This window comes from Myzus persicae, unplaced genomic scaffold (genome assembly GCF_001856785.1).
Source record: "Myzus persicae strain clone G006 unplaced genomic scaffold, MPER_G0061.0, whole genome shotgun sequence".
NCBI lineage: Eukaryota > Metazoa > Arthropoda > Insecta > Hemiptera > Aphididae > Myzus > Myzus persicae.
Window position 1 is genome coordinate 84,460 of NW_019104235.1, and position 21,077 is coordinate 105,536.

At 29.9% G+C, this 21,077-nt stretch overlaps 1 protein-coding gene across 1 annotated transcript; it reads left to right on the forward strand.

The window, feature by feature from the left end:
- Nucleotides 1–5,976: 5,976 nt before the first annotated feature.
- LOC111040344 (fatty acid synthase-like) lies at nt 5,977–21,035 on the forward strand (the record flags this gene model as incomplete). The annotated part of the gene is made up of 31 exons (XM_022324220.1): nt 5,977–6,058; nt 10,644–10,781; nt 10,895–11,047; nt 11,128–11,301; nt 11,370–11,570; nt 11,653–11,891; nt 11,950–12,180; nt 12,245–12,442; nt 12,634–12,762; nt 12,831–13,067; nt 13,163–13,582; nt 13,689–13,993; nt 14,071–14,215; nt 14,337–14,450; nt 16,356–16,464; nt 16,527–16,775; nt 16,827–17,003; nt 17,069–17,220; nt 17,285–17,440; nt 17,504–17,815; nt 17,875–18,077; nt 18,148–18,369; nt 18,437–18,524; nt 18,587–18,763; nt 18,832–19,011; nt 19,087–19,270; nt 19,678–19,849; nt 19,912–20,036; nt 20,091–20,338; nt 20,414–20,659; nt 20,782–21,035. Coding segments are annotated over exons 2-31 (5,936 nt in total), but the record flags the coding sequence as incomplete, so codon positions are not given.
- Nucleotides 21,036–21,077: the final 42 nt, after the last annotated feature.

Sequence of the window (21,077 nt, forward strand, 5' to 3'; positions counted from 1 at the left end):
TATAAATTACAGTTTGATAAATCCAACAGACGACGACCGAACAATATTATATTTTCGCCCCGTTGGTTCGTGCGTGTTCCACATGAGACATTACTATAATAGTATTATAGCCTATTCTTATAATTTGCAGGCAATAATGTACCTATTAAGCTAGGTATTAATATAAATTAGCATGTGTGGGATGTGGCATGCATCGTTGCAGTATGATTGGCACAAATCAATTATACATGCATTTGATATACGCATTAAAATAAAAATATTTTATGCCCTGTGGAAGTAAAAGTGGACGAGGTTTTTTTGCGAAAAATAAAAACAAAATGATTAAGAATCTGCGAACGGACGCGCGTGGAATACGTATAAAATCGCGCTCGTAATTGAAAACCGAAAAAAACAGCGATCGTTGGTTATAGTTTATAATATGGTTAGGTCCTACAAACAACGCCGCAACTGCTGCAACGACCCTATTGTTATTATATATTATACTTAATTATATTATTATATCATAACGATCGACAAGCATCAGACCCAGATGCAAGTGATGCAAATGTAATGTGTGCACATGCACTTGGCTCCAAAAATATAGGCGCCCTTAGATCTAACTTATTTCCATAACTTATTATAATAAACATATAAAATAAAATGTTTGAAAATATTTTAATTTTAGATTCTGCTAGCTGAATCCATTAATTTCACAGAATAATATGTTTGTTTTTTCCTTTAATATATTGATATTATAATGTTTTAATCAGTTGGATTCATGTTCAAAATCGTTTCGCTTAATAGTTCAATAGGTAATTATGATTATATTTCTGCCTGTGTTTATAAAACCTTTGGTATAACCTTTGTAGGTCCTCGAAAAATATAAATTATAGTTTCGGCGATATTAACGTTTTCAAATAATTTAACGGTGCTAAATGTTTATTATATTATACCGCGGTGCTATTAAACGTACATTATACGTCACTTACCTACCTAGATTAGAATTGCTTAAAAGTGAATTATCTGCATTAGTTTAAATTTGTTCGACCTGTCTTAGAAAAATATCAAGGCGTTGCTCATAGATTTAATTAAAAACACTTATAAATCTTATTTTTATAAATATTTTTATTTATCTTATCATTAGCCGTTATAGTAACGGCTTCACACGCACGTGTAATTTAGAATACATAAATTATTATGTTACTTAAAATGTTACAATCGGGGATAGTGTATATAGCTTTCTAAGAATTTTAGAATCGGTTCAGTCTACAAAAAAATGTTGTCACTTAAAAATATTTTTATTAATATAAGACTGTAGATAGTAGGTATAATATTATAATATGTGTCCTTTAAATTACGTGACAATAATATGGCTTATTGTTATATTATAGGTATCACTCACCGATGTTGTTACTGCCATGTTTGATTTTCATTCCTGCAGCGTGTCCGCCGCCGGATCCCTCGCCTTATCCCCTCGATTCCGACGTGATAATAATATAGGTGACGACTTCTATAATATGATGTTAGTGAAATGGTAAAATAATAAAAACGGCAGCCGCTGTGTCCACTAAAAGTCACTGCGACGACAACTGCGACTGTGGGAACGATTGCGGAGGTATCGACGAAGACGAAGACAACGACGTCGATGACGACGACGGCGACGATAATAATATAATCATTCGCAGCTGACCGATGGACATAGTCGTCCGACGACCATTCGTACAGAGCGCACTTTCTACAAAGGGCTTTCGGGGTTTGTCACACAAGCCCGCGCGCCGGACACACACACTCTCTCGCGTGTTGGCGGCGTCGTTGTCGGTTTGCCCGTCATCACGGCGTTGACGTAAACATAAATTTTAATGGCGACGACGTCTAGTGTCGTGGTAATATATTGTGTTGCATACAGGGCGATTATTTTGGAAAAGCATAGGTATTATCCTAGTGTTAAGAAAAGTCGCTGTTTTAATTTAGGGTCAATCCGGTTTATTCGTAACATTTTTGCTGTTTGGAAATTACATATTTTTTAATAATATCGTTTCTTAAGTTTCTACCGTTTGAAATGATAAATCACATTTTTAAATATGCTAAATATGTCTCTGACGATTTCGATATGCGTGAAAATCGACTTTTAATCCTGCAGTAGTTAATATCTAAATATTATTACCTATTTAGTATTTACTAATAATAATGATGCATAATAATTAAATATTTTGTATTTTATATCTTATATATTTTGTAAATACATCTTGTCGATTGTGTGGTTAGAAAACAAATTTGAAGTATAAATTACGATAATATATTTCTATATCAATTGTTTATTGGATTTTTGGCCATCACCCGAGAGATACCTGTTTTTTAAATATTTCATAATACTCTCACAATTTATTGTATTTATAATTTTTAATAATTACATATAAATCTACTAGAATCTTGTTTCAATTCTAGTAAAAACTTAGTTCACTATTAAAAATATACCTACAGATCAAGGATGAAAACTTATAATAATTCGAAATATATAAAAAAAAAAAATTTAAAAATGTTTTATTGTTATTAAACATTTTTAACTTTGAATGGTAAATTAAACTATGGCTTCCGGGAAAAATGGACAGTACATTATTATGAAAGTGACTTATCGAAGTAGCTTTGGTTTTGATAGTTTTCAATAATATTATTATCTTGTCTCTTTTTATAAATTTTCTCTTTATTATTAAAGATTACTTATGTTTATTTATATGACATATTTTGTATTTTACACATACAAGACTTGTACGTTATAGTTCTTTAAAATGTTTTTATTATTTAAGATTTATGAAAGAATTGTTCATGAGCATTATACGTAGTAAAGTTGACTGAACCATGAAATGCATATAATAATAAATCGTTAAATATTATATATTTCCCGATAATAGTATGTGAACAGGTATCCGGAAGGATGACTATCGATTGTGTGGTATTTGGATGGAGGAGAGAGGGAAGAAAAGAATTCGTTTACTAGTTTTCATTAAATGTATAAAATAATTGTGTTGATGCATATATGAAATCGAAAACTATTGTATTTGTAATAACAATGATAATCTTCAAATGGAAACTTGTTATTGATTTCCATAAACGTTTCTTAGAAAACATGGCATATCAAGCAACGGTTCACCTCCAAAATACCTAACGAGAATAAAATATCGAACACAAAATATTAAATACAAAACAGTTAAAATCATTTAATTGAAAGAATAAATACAGAATAAAATTAGCGACAACAATTATTATTTTTGTCGTTTTTGACTGTGACGTATCTATAACTATGAAAAAAATAATAAATTAATAAATCAAATTAAAGTTGATTCCATTTAAAACATTTGAATTATCATTTTTGTCCTACGTATTTACTATTTACTAATTTTTGAATCCGTTCAGCCGATTTGTAAAGCAAAATTAGGATCTAATTTATTCTTGATAAACATTGAATTTGTTGAATGTGTGCCTATAGATATAGGTTGTGCGAAATACCCTCGCACTACTTCTATTGGCTACTCTATATAATACTAATACTCACTGTTATACTACACAGATTGCTGCAAATGATCAATCGTTATTACATACCATGGGTTTGAAGTTTTGAACAGGGTTGCAATTGTGCAATGACGTAATCGTAATCGTCATAATATGTGGGCATAAGTCTCCCTAGGATGTTTTTAAAACCTCCCCCACAGAAGGCTTAGTCCGTCAATAATACATAGTATTACATACACTATAATAAAGACTTATAAAATTACAATTGCATAGTTTAAACTAGAAGTTAATAAAAAAAAAACATACAAATTTTAAATAAACATATTATTATTTATTATTTATTTGTTTACGTTTATAACATATAGGTAGGTACTTAAACGTATTGTTTGGGGATATTTTGGCTATACTGATAGTATCGTTTATGGCGTGTATCACTTTTAATATTATATTATATTTATACTATAATGTGTTTCCCTGATACGTTTAATTAGCAATACACACAAATTGTAAATTAATCCAAATTGTAATTACAGCCATTTGTTTTAATATTAATAATCTAATATCACCATAAAATATTTCAGTATTCATAAAATGTAATAATTTATCAAACTGATGATCGTAAATATGAAAATAACTATTGATCTCGCTTGTATTTTATTATTAATACTATCTGACCTGTTATAATCAATAGACGTAAGTGGTGGACGCCAGTATTTGGCGGTGCTATGAAAATATTTTAATTTTTTTCGGAGAGAGGCTTAGCTCCTAAACATCTCAATGTTCAAAAAAAGGAAACAATAACAAATAAATAAACTGTCTAAAGATTTGATATATTATATTATATTATACATTGATTTTCAACAACCGGATTTTCGAAAATTATAATTTTTCAGGAGTTGTAAAATATAAAAAGAAACGTCCTTCAAATAAAATATATAATTATGTTGATCAGTTGTTGTATAATATATTTTAATCTATGCTATAAACATAGTACGGTAATGTCAGAGGAATACATTTGGGAATAAATGTAGACAAACAATAAACGTAAGACCCACACATAGGAAAACGCCTCTACACTTAAATAATGGGTACGTCAACATCTATTTCATTATTCCACATAACTTCTCTCATTATATGCATACAATTTTACATGCATAGCAGTCATGACGCATTACAATAAACAGAGTGTGATTTACCGATTCTGGGCGCAGCAAAAAAAAAAATCCAAACCTTGCAATAAAATACACTTTATTAATTAATGAACGATTAGTTAATGATGAGTTGTATCAAACGCTTCGTATACGGTTACCTGCGTAAATATCGTAGATATCACATATCATGTGCCCGACAAACCTAAAATGACAACATTTCACATAAATACATTAACACACGATCTAAACGATTTCAGCACAAAGAATCGTAATAATATTATCCCTCCGCTCTTTTGGCACCCATTACCCAGGGGGTAGTGGCGATCACATTCTGGATATAATAGAGGGCGCTTTAATGGTCTAACTCCCCTAAGATTGGTACTATTAAAACAGGTTGTTCTCGTTTATTATAAGCTAATTTATAAAATTATGTAATACCAGGTGAGGTATAAGTAGATCCTACTTTAAAGTCTCTATGACAGAAGTCGGTACACACAATGCACTATATTATGTGTATGGTGTATGGCTTTGTAATATGGCTTATTACTTTTTAAAGCTACGAATATTATATTTATATTTATAACTTATGTAATCTATTTATTATATAAGTGCATATTTTGTGTCCGGTCCACCCCTTTTTAATTCCTAGATACACTTGTCAACTCCTAATAAATACTAATACTCACCCTTGAAGACTCCAGGCTCCAACATTTTTGTAGCCAATATAGTGTACCTACTTCCGTATTTTAAATAGTAAAAAGCAATCAACAAACATTAACATTTATTAAGTAGTATACTGTTGGAAAGATAATAATTTTCACCATGTTGTATTGGCATAAGACTTCGTAATGGCAATTAAATATACAGAATTGAAGACAAACAGCTTCATAATTATTATAATCATCAGTTCGCTTCCAAATAAAAGGTATATTATTGTCTAATATACAGATATTTGGTAAACTTTTGGTCTATTTACAAAAATACAAATATTTACTACTTTAGCTGTCACCTACAAACCATAATATACAATAATTGTAAATAAACTAAAATAAAATGTGCTGATACTTAATTAAATAATTGCAATAGATAAGGTGTAAATGTATAATAAATAAAAACTTAATTTCTATTAAATTATTTTCCTGATATATGTATGTAATAATTAAAATAATATGATATTATTATACACTTTTTACATTATGCCGACCCTAATCAATAGCCAAAAGTGCGACCTTTGTTATCAAATTGAATAACACCATAAAGCCATAAACTTTTTTCCTATGATCCAATCATAGTGTAGGTACAGTGTAGGTGTCAGATAAATTGTACATATTTATTATTTTATATTTTTGATTTACTTGTTTATTCTCATTTTAGTGTTCAATCACCGTCGAGACATCAAGTCAGATATTTATATTTCACTAGTAAGTTCATTTCAGGCGGAGAATTTTTATTTTCCTCGGTAATTTATTAAGTTATACATTTTTGGACAGCAAATAAAGGTTTGTGTGATTTTAAATTATGAATGGTATGGAATTGAAATATTTTTATTAGCATTTTATTGATATAATTCAATATTAATTGTTAAGATATTTTTCTTTTTTTGAGATAATATGTACCTATGGACATGAACATTTCTTTAGGTTTTTTTTTGTGATTTGTGGGATGACGTTTTTATTTTGTCCTTAAAACTGTATTACCTACAAGGTTCCTCATTAATCGTTCTTATAGGAATTTAAGAATATTGAATAGACTTATGATATTATGATCACATTTTTTTAATAAGCATGTGTAATTCAAATGTTAGATCAATCATCATATTTAAATATAAATGAATTACACCATAAACTATCCTTCGGAAACAGTGAGTTATTTTTTGGGGGGAGGGGTAAATACCACGAAAAATACCCAATAAATATTTTTTTTTATCTACACTTTTTGTAAAATCATGTTTTTAATGGATTACCTATACAAAAAAATAATTTATAAAAAAATATTTTTATTTTACTTATAGTGACTAATCTTCTCACTGCATGCTTCTTGGTGAGTTTTTAGTAAAACCTCATATGACATATTTTTCCTTGATATAATATGTTATTTTTTGCTTTCATTTGATACAAATTATTATTTTAATAATAACTAAGAATATGTTAGTGCACAGTTGGTTTTCTATCTCTGGCCTACGCGCAACATAGACAAAATGCATTTACGCAGAATAGTTTTTTTTTTTTATACTTTTGAGTCATCTTAAAGTAAGATCACCTATAAATTAAACGGTAGAGAATAAAATTTTTGGGGGTATGACATATCGATTTGTCTACAAATTTATCATGAAGTATCCAGTGCAGTACACACAAAATTACTTGTTTCGGAAACTATTCGTGGCAGGTCGATGTCATCTATAATTGTAGTGACCTACTCAATGGAAATAGATACACTCTAAACCTACTATATAGCAGACTGAACTCCCGGACTTTTCCAAAATTTTTGATTTTATAAATAATCTAAGTAACCATGAATTATATCGCGATTAAAAAAAATGTATTTTATTTTTTGTTTATCATTCGATAATAATTAAACAGATAATTTTGTAGTTATAGTTCATAAATATTTTTATTATAACACGAAATACTATAGACTTAAACATACAATTCAATAAGCTCGAAAGTTTTTTATTGGAAAAATGGGTAGGCTCTGATGTATACTAGTTTTCGAGTGTAAGTATAGGAATGTTCAATTTGAATTGGATGATAAATCATTGAATTCGATGAAAAACAACTCTGCAAAGACACCGAGACAGTCTAATTTTTTGGCAACCAAGATTACTAAATAATTATTTTAATAATATTAGGTTATAAAATTTTAACGAATGTTCATATTTTTTTACTTTTTACCCACCAAAGTAAAAACTAGATACAATTTGGTACCAGAAACCAACTTCAAAGTAGATAATCCAAGGATTTTTACAACAATATAAAGACACAAAAATAAATAAATGAACACACATTATTGTAACATCTATACGTTCATCGCTCAACTCAAATTCTAAAAGTTAAGCTTAAATAGTATATATTTTACGGACGTTAGAAGTTCAAATTTTAACGAAATTGGATGTTTGCATTTATCCGAAAACGATTTTTGTTATTCACAATACATAACCTAGTCATAGAAACTTAAAAGATTTAAATATTGATTCAATTCTAATTTTCTACAAGCAATGCAATTTTCAAATTTTTTTGTATAAATATTGATTAAAATGAACAGGTATACTGGATCAAAAAAATAAAAAATGAAGGTTCTTTATAATTTGTACTTATAATAATTAAAAAATATCAAGTTACTATACAAAGCCACAATTTTTTTGTTTAAAATTAAATTTAACATTAAATTTTTCAAAATCACGAACATTTCCAAATTATTTTGTGGTTGAAATGGATGTGCTTTCATAATATTTCCAGCAATAATACACATTTAGGACTGTTAATATTATTTGGACACTTATAGGCGATACCAAGATTTTTTTGTTTGTGAATTAATTTTGAATGCTAAATTTAAAATTTGAATCAATATAATACACAAAGCATTGTAAAACAGATTATTTAAATATGAATTAATAATTGTATTATTAATTGTATTTAGACCCTTAAATCTCCGAATAAATGTTTAAACATGTGCATTAAGTGATTGCGTCTATTTTACAATATTACGGATTATTATAAAATCAGTGCAATAAATGACATTGGAAAGACGACCTTTAAATAGATAGTAAAATAGTTTCTATTATAATACAAATTGACCTTTGTAGTAAATGATTCATTTATTAAATGTTTTATATCAATTTTTTATTCCATATTGTATTAAATTGAGAGTGCGAATTAAGCGAAATCTATTATCTCCATCGTTTCACCTTTACTCCATTTATATAATAAAATGTTTTAACGCCTCGTTGACGAAGACAAAGTATATCTATCATTTGTAATGCACAGCATTTTGAACTAAATAAGAACACTGGGATGTTATGATTAGATGCAGTTATAAATTATAATAAATTATGGTATAATCGTAAATGCAGTTTAGTTCCCCCAACCTAATTTGAACTTTTACTGTGAGAACTTATGTAACTCGTCGAGGTAAGAACAATGGTGCAATCAGATTTTACTTACGTTTATGTTGTATCAATAGAACTTTATTTAATTGATTTTTAGTATAATAATAAGCTGAATAAAAAAAAAACCATTCCACCGAGAGATCCGTAGGAAGCCAGTGAGAGTAGGGAGTCACTTACTTCTTGTTTACCCTAATTTTTCCACCTTAGGATGAGCTGAGTACCTTAAGTTTTCCTAGGGGTGGCTTCAAGGGGAGGGGGGGAGCTATGGGCCGTGCCCCAATCCCGTATTTTTAAAATGTATATTGTTAATAAAAAATTACTAAAAAAATATATTACAATATAGAAAGTTTTCTGAAAATTAATATTTCCTCTCAACCATGTCTCTGGAGCCACTCCTGAGTTTTCCGACAGGAGCCGATAGTCGTAGTGAGTGACTACTTGTCAAACTATAGATTAGGTCACCCGTTAGGTTACTTGTCATGTATGCTTAGTGTGTAAACTCACCCAATCCTTCCCTATCAGACGTCAGGAGGGAAGCCGAGCTCCTAACCGAGATGTCCTCTTCTTTATGTATAATAATATATAATAATATTTAATAATAATAGTAATAATAGTATAGTAGTTATTGTAATGTAATAATTATAATAACAATTAACATAATATATGTATAATATACATATATAAAATACAACGAAGTTTTATGTTAGCGTAGTTTTTCGGTTTATAATTAATTAAGTTGGATAAATCTGTTAGATAAACCACATGTGTTCTTTTTTGACCGCAGTAATATTATTTCAAAAGTAATTTCATAACAACTTTAATAATTTATTATGTTATAGTTAAATAACAAACCAGTAAAATGATAATATAATTAAATCTTATTATGAATTTTTAATCCTATCAATAAATAAAATGTTTGTTAAAATACCTATATATATATATTTTTAATAGTCGTATTTTAGATTTAAATACTTAATTTATAGACTACGACGTTAAATGTTCTATGCAATTAGAAGGCGACAACGGAAATATTAGTTAGGTAATGGTTAGTTTGTACACATTTTTTCTTCCTGAAGCTGTCGAATTCTGCTGTGTTCTCAAGTTCAAAGTAAAATTAGTTTAAATTAACTATCTATTAATACTCTTTATTATTTAATAAATAAATAATGTACCTATTAATGTCCTGTAATTAAACAAAGGAAAAATACAAACAGAACAATATGTATGTTAAAAAAAAATACCTAGGTACACTTCTTATCATTAGAGATTAGACAATGTATGCAGTGTTCCTTTCACTATCAAAGTGCTTAGAAATTTGACGAAAATTATCTTATAAATTATTTAAAACTGAACAAACAAGTAAAATAAAAAACTTCATTTTTATAAAGTATTTAGTATTTTTAGAAAAGTTGGAAACTATTTCATTTTATGGGATACAACATGTGAGCACAAATATTTATAATTGTTTTAAACTTTTACATAGGTAATTCTTGAAATTTTTCTATTCACTCGAAACAGATAATAAAATTATAATACCTATTGATAAATGATAATGAATTCAATCATGGGATAAATTAATAAGACGATTATTAAAACTACATAATTAGATTTATTTTGAATAATTAACACTAGCTTATCTATTAATTGAAAACATCAGTGAGTTCTCAATAATTTTTAACTTATCGGTACCTAGGTATTTAATATTATTATTACATTCAAATTACTTAGGTAGAAAATAAGCTTTGATTAAGCAATTATCCTAGTTTGAACTTATCACATAAGCCACCATCGATTAATACTTACAACTAATTAATTAACAAAGGATGTTTTATTATAATCATTGATTAAATTATTGAAATAATTGCCTCCTACCCACCCAATAAGAATTTATTGATTTGCAGATATGACGGAAGAAAACGAAGTAGTGATATCGGGAATTTCTGGAAGATTCCCAGAATGTAACTCTACTGAAGAATTTAAACAAAAATTGTACACCAATTCTGATTTATTGACTGTCGATAATAGACGATGGTCACCAGGTAAATTCAATTTCTGATCTGTAGTATTGATTAAACTAGTGTATAAAAAATGATTTACCATCAAATTTAAGATTAAAATGATTTTGATGTATTGAATATATTCTATCACTTAGGCATGTATGGAGTTCCGCCAAGAACAGGAAAATTAAAGGAAATAAGCAAGTTTGACGCTGAGTTTTTTGGGATTCATTCAAAACTGGCTAATGCTATGGATGTACAACTTAGGATTTTGCTCGAGGTCACACATGAAGCTATACTCGATGCTGGTATTTTCATAATAATTATAAATTCAAAACAATTTAGTTTTATGTAATTAACGCTTTCGTGTGACATTTAAAATTCACAGGAGTTAACCCACAGGACATACGTGGAACAAAGACGGGAGTGTACGTTGGCATGATGACCACCGAGTCGGCGGATTATTTTGAACGCACACCAGAAAAAATGTCTGGATATGAAACTATAGGTGCCATAAGATCTATGTTAGCTAACAGACTTTCATTCCAGTTCAATTTTAATGGTATTTATATTTAAACTTCCAAATTCAATTCAATTTCATCTCTACAAAGCTCAAATAATTCTTAACAGGTCCAAGTGCCGCCATTGACACTGCATGTTCGAGCGCGTTATTTTGTCTTCACGAAGCCATCACCGCAATACAGACGGGTCAATGCGATGCAGCTATTGTTGCAGGAACTAATTTGCTCTTAAAACCAGCCATTTCAGTCATGTACCATCGGTATAATATGCTTAGTCCTACGGGAACAAGTAGACCTTTTGATATTGGTGGTTAGTTTAGTTGAGAAAACTTATTGACGTTTAAAATGATTCAGAATTTCAAAAAATTAAATTATTTATGAATTACATTTAGCTAATGGTTACGTCAGAAGTGAAGCTATTGTTGCTCTTTACATAAGAAAATCATCAGATGCCAAACGTATATACGCAACTGTAGTAGGAACGTCTTCTAACACCGATGGGTTCAAAATCGAAGGCGCAACATATCCTTCACAGTCAGTGCAAAGTCGGCTAATTAGAGATACTTATGCACGTGCAAATTTAAATCCCAATGATGTCCATTATGTCGAAGCTCATGGAACTGGGACGGGTGTAGGTTAAGCCAATTTATTTTAACGATCATTTTTTAAACTATCTTATTTATGTATAGGTTGGAGACAAACAAGAATTGAATGCCATTTCAGATGTGTTTTGTGTTGGCCGTAAAACTCCTTTGCTTGTTGGCTCTGTTAAGTCAAATGCGGGCCACGCAGAACCAGTATCAGGCTTAGTATCGATAGCCAAGATGCTTTATGCGTTAGAAACAGGAATTATTCCACCTAATATTAATTTTGAAACACTAAACCACAATATTCCGAAACTCGTTAGTGGAGAACTGAAGGTGATATCAAGGATTTTTATTTTATTAAAGTTAAATTGTATATTAATTCGATTGAATTTATTAGGTTGTTGATAAGCAAACACCATTACCAGGTAATATGGTTTCTATTAATTCATTTGGTGTTGGAGGTACAAATGTTCATGTTATTCTAAGAGCTAATGATAAAAAAGCTCAGATAATACCATTGCCAACACTTGAAATTCCGAGGCTAGTATTTTTGTCGGGACGAACTAGAGAAGCATTGACTGAACAATTTGAGACTGTTAGTTGTTTACGTTAATTTATAATTTAGTCTATAATTCTAAAGATCATACTATAATTTATCTGTATGTATATTTAAGTAATATACCTACAATAAATAATAATAAATACATATATTACTTTAAAATACTATACTGAAATTTAAGTATTTGTTTTATAGGTACTTAAATAAATATGGTATTTCATTTTTAGATAGAAAATTATGCGGATAACAGTGATCTTTTATCATTAATTGATGATATTTACAAATCTCCAATTCCCGGCTATAAGTTTTCTGGATATTCGATTCTTGGGGAAACTCCTAGAAACGTTGAAATAGCTGTAAGTTTTAAGTTAACTATAAAAATGTATAAAAATTACAAAATTAAACTTAAATATTATCATTCTAGCAAGGAAATGTTTCTGGTGATAAAAGGCCTATCTACTTCATATTTCCAGGCATGGGAAGTCAATCGTTGGATTTAGTGACTGATTTAGTGAAGTTCGAGGTTTTTAAACAAACTGTAGACAATGCACATTCAATTTTAATTCAACATGACTTTAGTGTTTATGATTTATTTTACAAATCCGACGAAAATACATTTAAGAGTATAGTTAATGTTACGATCACGATTATTATCGTCCAGGTAATTTTAGCTAATTGTTAACTGTATAGTGTATATTGTATTATACGCATAAAAATCATATATTGTTTTACATAAATATTGTAATTTTTCTTTAGATAGGTCTTGTTAATATCTTACACTCACTTGGTATCAATCCCGATGGTATCATTGGTCATTCAGTTGGTGAACTCGCATGTGCATACGCAGATGGCTGCTTCACTTTGGAAGAGGCATTAATGACAATGTACTGGAGATCTAAAATTTTGACAACAATTAACGTGCCTGCAGGAGCTATGGTTGCTGTAGGGCTATCATGGGAAGAGATACAAAAAAGACTTCCTGAAGGTATAATAGCTGCTTGTCATAACAGTGCAGACAGTGTAACTATTTCGGGACCTAAAGACACAACTTTGAAATTTGCCGAAACTCTAAGACAAGAAGGTATATTCGCTAAGCCCGTAGACTCGATGGGATATGCTTTCCATTCACCATACTTACATGAACTTATACCGTTATTAAAACCATATTATGATAAGGTACATAGTATTATAGACTTAATTACTCTTAAAAAAAATATGATCATAGAGGCGCATGTATTTAATTGATAATCATTTTAATTTACCTACTTTATTTTTTATGTAGATAATGGCCAATCCCAAACCAAGGTCCAGTCGTTGGAAGAGTACAACTTTTCCCGAACACAAATGGAATACACCGGAAGCCCAGTACTCGTCAGCAGATTACCATTTAAATAATATAAGTTCACCCGTTTACTTCCATGGTGCAATGAAGCATGTGCCTGCAAATGCTATAGCAATTGAAATTGCCCCCCATTGTTTGTTACAAGCAATTTTGAAGCGATCACTATCCCCTACAGTTACAAATGTCGGTTTGACCAAAAAAACTGTTTCAAATCATGTGAATTTCTTGTTGGAAGCAGTTGGAAAGTAAGCATTTATTTATCTAGATTCTAGAATTTGATAATATTATTTGCATGCTGAAAACGTGATTATATTTATTTAAGGTTATATATTGCCGGAGCAGAGCCGCAGTTACAAAATTTGTATGGCAAAGTTGAGTACCCAGTAGTTAGAGGTACTCCAATGATATCTCCAATGTTAAAGTGGGATCATTCAAACGACTACGTGGTGCCCAATTTTGTCGAAAAAGTATTTTTAACAGTTCAAATATGTTTTTTTAGAATTTCTTTGTATTTGATTAATCGTTTATAATTGAATAGACACCCCAATGTTTTTGATTCAAATTTAACCTTAAAATTTTCATTTTTAGAGTTCTGGGTCAGATGATAATCAAGTTGAAGTTGATATAAAAACAGATGAAAATAAATATTTAGTCGGACATACTATAGATGGTCGTGTACTCTATCCAGCTGCAGGATATATTGTATGAACATGATATTTTTTAAATATTTGATGTTTTAATGTTACTTAAGATGCTTTATGATACTTATACTACTTATGCCCATTGGCCATATATACAACAATGATCACAGGATATGCCTTTTTAGAAATCATATGTTTAATTTTAAACAAATATCTAAAAATCTAGGAATTAGCACTATGTAAACCTTACTGTTTAAGAGGTCGTTATACCTGTTATTTATTCATAGTAGAATTACCGAAATTTCACAACACATTGGGAAGAACTTTATCTGTGACAGAAGGTTTTAATTTTTAATGATTAAATTTAAAAAAAAAAAAACTGAAAGTTCTCATACTGATAATTTTAATTGTATTTCTGTTCCCCGAATAACAAAAACGTTATATCACAGATAAAGTTCTTCCCTGTGCGTTGTGAAATTGTGGAATTTTATAATTCTATGAGGAATATATATGGAGTAAGGTAGTTCCTCGCAAGAACAGTTTTTGCTATGTTGCGCATTTTTTAATATAAGGGGGCTAGAGTTAATCCAGTTTGAATTACATTTTAACATCGTAATACTATGGTGATTTGTCAGTGTGTGCAAGGTAAACTAACATAAAGTGAGTAGATGAGTCTAATCAGGCCCGAAATATACCTGTGTGTAGCCTACTAAAAAATTTTTTTAATAATGCAATAGTAAAGTTTTTTTTGTTGATAAAATTAGTATTTTTAAAAAATGAAAAAATATTTTATATCATTAAATTATTTTCAAAAATTAAAATTCAATTACTAAAAAATTTTCAAATTTTTATCCCGGAATCCATGAAAAATCCGAGCACTTAAAATTCTCTAAAAGAGATTGACGGTGCTGTAAATTTGAGGAGTCCAATATAGGCAATATAACAAATGGTTGTGTGTGTATGACTTGTGACTGAGTGTGTGTAACTACACTACACCGTGTCTACGTACTCCACATAAAAGTATGAGTGGAAAAAATAATAAATAGAACAAAAACTGTGAAAATTTGTGTTAAAATGTGAAAATTTGTCATATTTAAAAACATATTATATGGTTTAAATATAGAATTTTAAAAACTAAACCTTAAGAATCCACATAAAAAGAAATCTCTTAAAAAAAAAAAAGATTGAAGTCAGTTTACTTTCAAGGTACAAGAACTTTTCCTGTCAGGGACATTTTTTTACTAAAAAACTAGTCATGTGATCTCAAGCTAAATTTTTTTGAAAATTCTTTTAAGAAATACTTATGAGGAAACTTCTATTGCATTTTAAATCTTTTTTAAAAAAGCATAACCGTTTCTAACTTATGCAACAGATACATAAATAAAATGGAAGATTTAAAATGTATTAAAATAAAAATAGCACTTAAATGACGAAACATTTCCAAGGATCTACAATTATTTATTTTTTAATTAAATTAAAACAGGATAATCGATTTTATAAAAAAAGTGTATTTGGGTCAATTTTTCAATATTTTTTTTTTAGTTTTACCATTGATTTTAAAATATACAGATAAGTCATCATATTGTTAATACTGGAAGCTACTAATAGCTGTCAGTCTAGGTTTGCTGCATCCATTTACATTACGCTTGATATAAACGGATACAACCAACCTAGAGGCTGATAGCAATTAATAGCATAAAATATTTTTTATATTATATAAATCTTTATGTACATATCTTTTTAATTTAAAATCAATGGTTTTACTGAATTAATAATTAGACAGAAAATACGAGTCACTATTTATAATGGCAGTAGACAAAATGTATTCACATGAAATATCATTTTCCAAAAAAGTATATTTTAAGTAAGATCTTTTGGTGATTACTTATAACTTATATACGTACACATGTACCATTTGGTATTAATTTTCTTTGTAAACACATTATGCATTGTTCAATAATTGTAGACATTAGTATGGAAAGCTATTGCAAAATTACAAGGGAAATGGTTTGAAGACGTTCCAGTGATTTTCAAGAATATAAGATTCCTTAGACCTACAGTACTTAATACCGAGGGTACATAAAATCATCCTAAGTCAATTAATTATCAATTAAATATATGCTATTTTTATATCAAGGTAGTGTTCAGTTTAACATTAACATACTCAATGGATCAGGAGAGTTTGAGCTACTAGAAGGAGGGTATTTAACAGTTTCGGGCTCTGTAAAAATATTCACTGAAAGTTCAGCAGAAACTCAATTGGAACATCTAACACCCATTTCGGAACAAATGGATTTGAAAGCTGACGATTTTTACAAGGAGTTGAGACTTCGTGGATATCAGTATAAAGATGAATTTTTAGGTTTTATAGAAGCAAACAGTGAAGGTAAATCCATTTAATAATATTTTAACAATTTATTATTAAGATTTTTTTTAGGTTCAAAAGGTAAAGTTGCGTGGACCGGAAATTGGGTATCGTATATCGATACCCTTTTACAATTTGAACTTATATCTATCAAAACCAGGGAACTACGTTTACCAACTTACATTAAAGAAGTTATAATTGACCCCGTGTACCATAAACAAGTCGCTAAGGGATCGACAGACACTAAAGGTAGTTCATAAAAGCTTAACGTAGGATAAAGTAATTTCATAATTATTTTATTTCACCTGTCTTAGACATTGAAGTTAACTATTTTGGTTATGCTAAAACAACGCAATCGGGTGGGGTCACTATTTCAAATTTGAAAGTGACGCCTGCTCCTTTAAAAAAGAATGCACAACTTCCAGCCACTCTGGAACGTCACACATTTATTCCGTACACGGATACAGTAAGTGTTTACTCAATTCAATAATTATAAGTAAACACCAAAGTGTTATGTTGTGTTTTATTAGTCGAACGATTTAACTACGAAAGAAGTTCTTTACTCTTTGATTGGTTTATTCATGGAAAACATAGGAGTACACTACGTTAAAGCAGCAGAAGTACACAACAAGAGCGTATTGGCATTTGACATTGTTCAGATAATTGAAGCAGAAGCCAATTTTTATGTAAGCAATTACAACAATAAGAACGTTTTTAAGCTATATAAATTGACCTTGACGATAATTTAGGTGGACTATACCGTTCTTTCGAACAAACCAGTTGACATCGAACAAAGCAAACTATCGTCATTAGATATTGAGATTGTTGACTTTAATATCCAAAATGAATCGTTACCTGATGGATACCACTTGATAGTTGCCCACGATGTTCAGTTTGATGCTACTTTATTGGGTAAAATTTCTGCGGCTTTAGCTCCAAGAGGATTTGTTCTTTTGGTTGAAAACATATCTGCTATTGCCTCGTCAACACTGAAATCATATAATCTCCAAACAGTGACTGTTATTGAAAACGAAAATAAGAAGTACTTCCTCCTGAAAAAAGTAACATAATATAGTTATAAAATGCTTCAATGAATTTATTCAATTTAATACTATTTCAGCTTTCTCCTAAATACGAGTACACAATTTTGAATATCGAGGATGAACAGTTTTCATGGGTGGAATCTTTGCAAAAGCAACTAGCTGATATTAAAGAAAATACAAACAAAAAAGTTGTAGTTTATAGTGATAAAAATATCAATGGTGTTCTCGGTCTGTCTAAATGTTTAGTCGAAGAATTTAGTGGTGAAGAAAATCCCATTAGGTAGTAAATTTATTTTAAAACCAAGTTAATTGTTAACTATGATAAATAATAAAATATATATTTCGATTAGATGTATTCTGACAGAGTCTGGCAAAAACTATACTTTGAAAGATTTTGCCCCCCTGCTTGATATCGATTTGTTCTTCAACGTGGAAAGATCTGGAATTTGGGGATCCTATAGACATTTACCAATTGATGTAAAACTTGCTACAAATATTCAAACTGCTGATGCTAAAGTATCGGTGCTTTCCAAAGGTGATCTGACAACACTTCAATGGGTCCAATCTTCAAAGTAGAAACTTATATTACACTTTAAACGGAATAAATTTTAATTATTTTTAATTGTGTCTTGTTTTTAGATATTCCAACAGTTATGACGGCAGTGATTCCATAAAAATATCATATGCTGGTGTTAACAATGTCGATTTAGCATCGGTTTCTTCCATGGTGAATGATTTAATATTTAATTATATTTGTGTACGTTTTATTCAACAGATATTTTTTTTTAGAAAACTGACTTTGGAGTAGAATTTTCCGGTATCAAGTCAAATGGTCAAAAGATAATGGGGTTGGTCAAGACTGGTGCTTTATCAACGACAGTCAATCAGAAAAATGCTATTGTATGGAATGTACCATCAAACTGGACTCTGAGAGAAGCCGCCACTGTCCCATACTCTTACTATGTGGTAAGGTGTTTTAGATAATAAAATCATATTATTTGAGTTTAAATAAATACATTATCAATATGTATTAGGCCACCTACGCTTTAATACACAAAGGAAATTTATCGGAATCCAAAAATGTTTTGGTATTTATTAGTGAAAATAGTGTAAACTATGCAGCTATTTCAATTGCATTATCTCTCAAGTGCAAAGTGTTTGTCGTAGCTGAAACTAATGAACAACTTGAAGTTATTAAAGCCAACTACCCAGAAGTGAGTAATAAAAGGTTTTTTTTTAGAATGAAATGTATTACTGGGTACTTAATATTAAGTTTATATTAAATTAAGGTGAGTCAGGTTTCAACTACAAAGTTTGATTCAAAATTCATTCACACGGTATCAAAGTTAACTCTAAATCAAGGAGTTGATTATGCTATTCTATCCAAATATTGTTCCAGTCGTCTGCCAGAACTGCTTGCCGATGAAGCGAAAATTATCATCACCGAAAATACAGATGTTTCAGTTTTATCAAGTAAATTTTAAAATATTTTTTTTAATTTTTAACACACACGCACTAGCTATGAATCACCGTTTTAAAAAGTAAAATATATAGCAAAATATAGTTAAAATAGGTTAATTAATAAAGTTAACAATTTCTTATAAAGCGCTACAAGTACTAGCTCCGTATTCTTTATTTATCTTTCTATATATTGATTAGTACTTATTAGAAAATGTTTAGTAATTTGTTTCAAAGTCGTTAAAATGTGAAAAAAACATTTAAAAAGTCACTTATAGACAGGTATGTAAATGTATGAACTACGTAATGTAAAATACTGGATGCTAAACAAATTAATAAACCTGGGCTTATTTATTTTTCTTGTAGAACCAATTTATCACGGAACAAATATTATAAGAACTTAATAATTATATTGATTTTAGATTCTCCAAGTGGATTTGGAGTTGTATCAGCCAAATTTGACGATATTCCTATTTTGAATAATTCGTGTGTTGACAGTATTTATTCATTCATTGAATCGAGAATAAAACTTGATGTCATAAAACCTCTGCCGTTCACTATATACCAATATTCTGATGTCGAGTCTGCTTTCAGGTAAATTATAATAATATTTCATGTATTTATTTTATATTAAATTACATTTTTCGTTCATGTAGATCATACGCAAATAATAAGACTGGAAACAAGATAATCGTTGAAGTGACCGGGGAGTCTCCGAGATTGAACTTTGCAGCATACCGACGGGTGTACTTTGATCCCAGCAAAAGTTACATACTTTCAGGTACATTTATTCTAAATGTTATTTGATTGTAAATTTAATCGTGATTGAGTTTAGGTGGTCTTGGTGGATTCGGAATGGAACTTACTGAATGGGCTGTCGAACGGGGGGCGAGAAATATTATTCTCTGCTCTCGGAGTGGAATTCAAACTGGATACCAGAAATATAGAGTGAATATTTGGAAAAACCAAAATATCAAAGTGGAAATCAGCACATTCGACCTGACTACATTGTCGGGAGCTAAGAATACTGTAGCATTAGCCCTCAGCTTAGGACCACTTGGTGGAATTTTCAACTTAGCCGGGGTACTTTTTTTATTGCATTTTAAGTTTACTTTCGATACGTCACTACAGTGTTTCGAACATTATTTATCAATTTAGGTTTTGAGAGACGGAATATTTGAAAACCAAACAGTTGCCAACTTCCAGACTGTGTACAACAGTAAAGTCTTAACTACTAAATATTTAGACGAAGCATCGGAAGGCGCTAGCAAAGATTTGGAATATTTCGTCACATTTTCGTCCATTTCGTGTGGCCGGGGCAACAGAGGGCAAACCAATTACGGTTATGCAAACTCTATCATGGAGAGGATTTCAGAGCAAAGACAAAAACGAGGTTTGCCGGCGGTAAGAATAAATCGTTTTTACTCCACGTTCCATTGTATCACATACATTGTTCACATCAGACATTGGTTTCCAATAGGTGTTGTAGAAACAATGGCTTTATAAATTTTTTTTTTATTTTACAGCAATCTATCCAATGGGGAGGCATCGGGGACGTCGGAATGGCTTATCTATTAACTCGTGGGAACGAAGAAAAAGAAATCAATGGAACTCTGGCCCAAAAAATATCGTCTTGTCTAGCGGCGTTGGATACATTATTAACACAAAGTTCAGCAGTCGTTGCTTCACATGTGATACCAACCAAAAGAAAACTGACAGAAAATTCGAAATCACAATCGCTCACAGAGATCGTTTCCGGAATTATGGGTAAAAAATTTTTGTACAAATTATTAAAAATTAATAGTATTTTAATATTTTATTG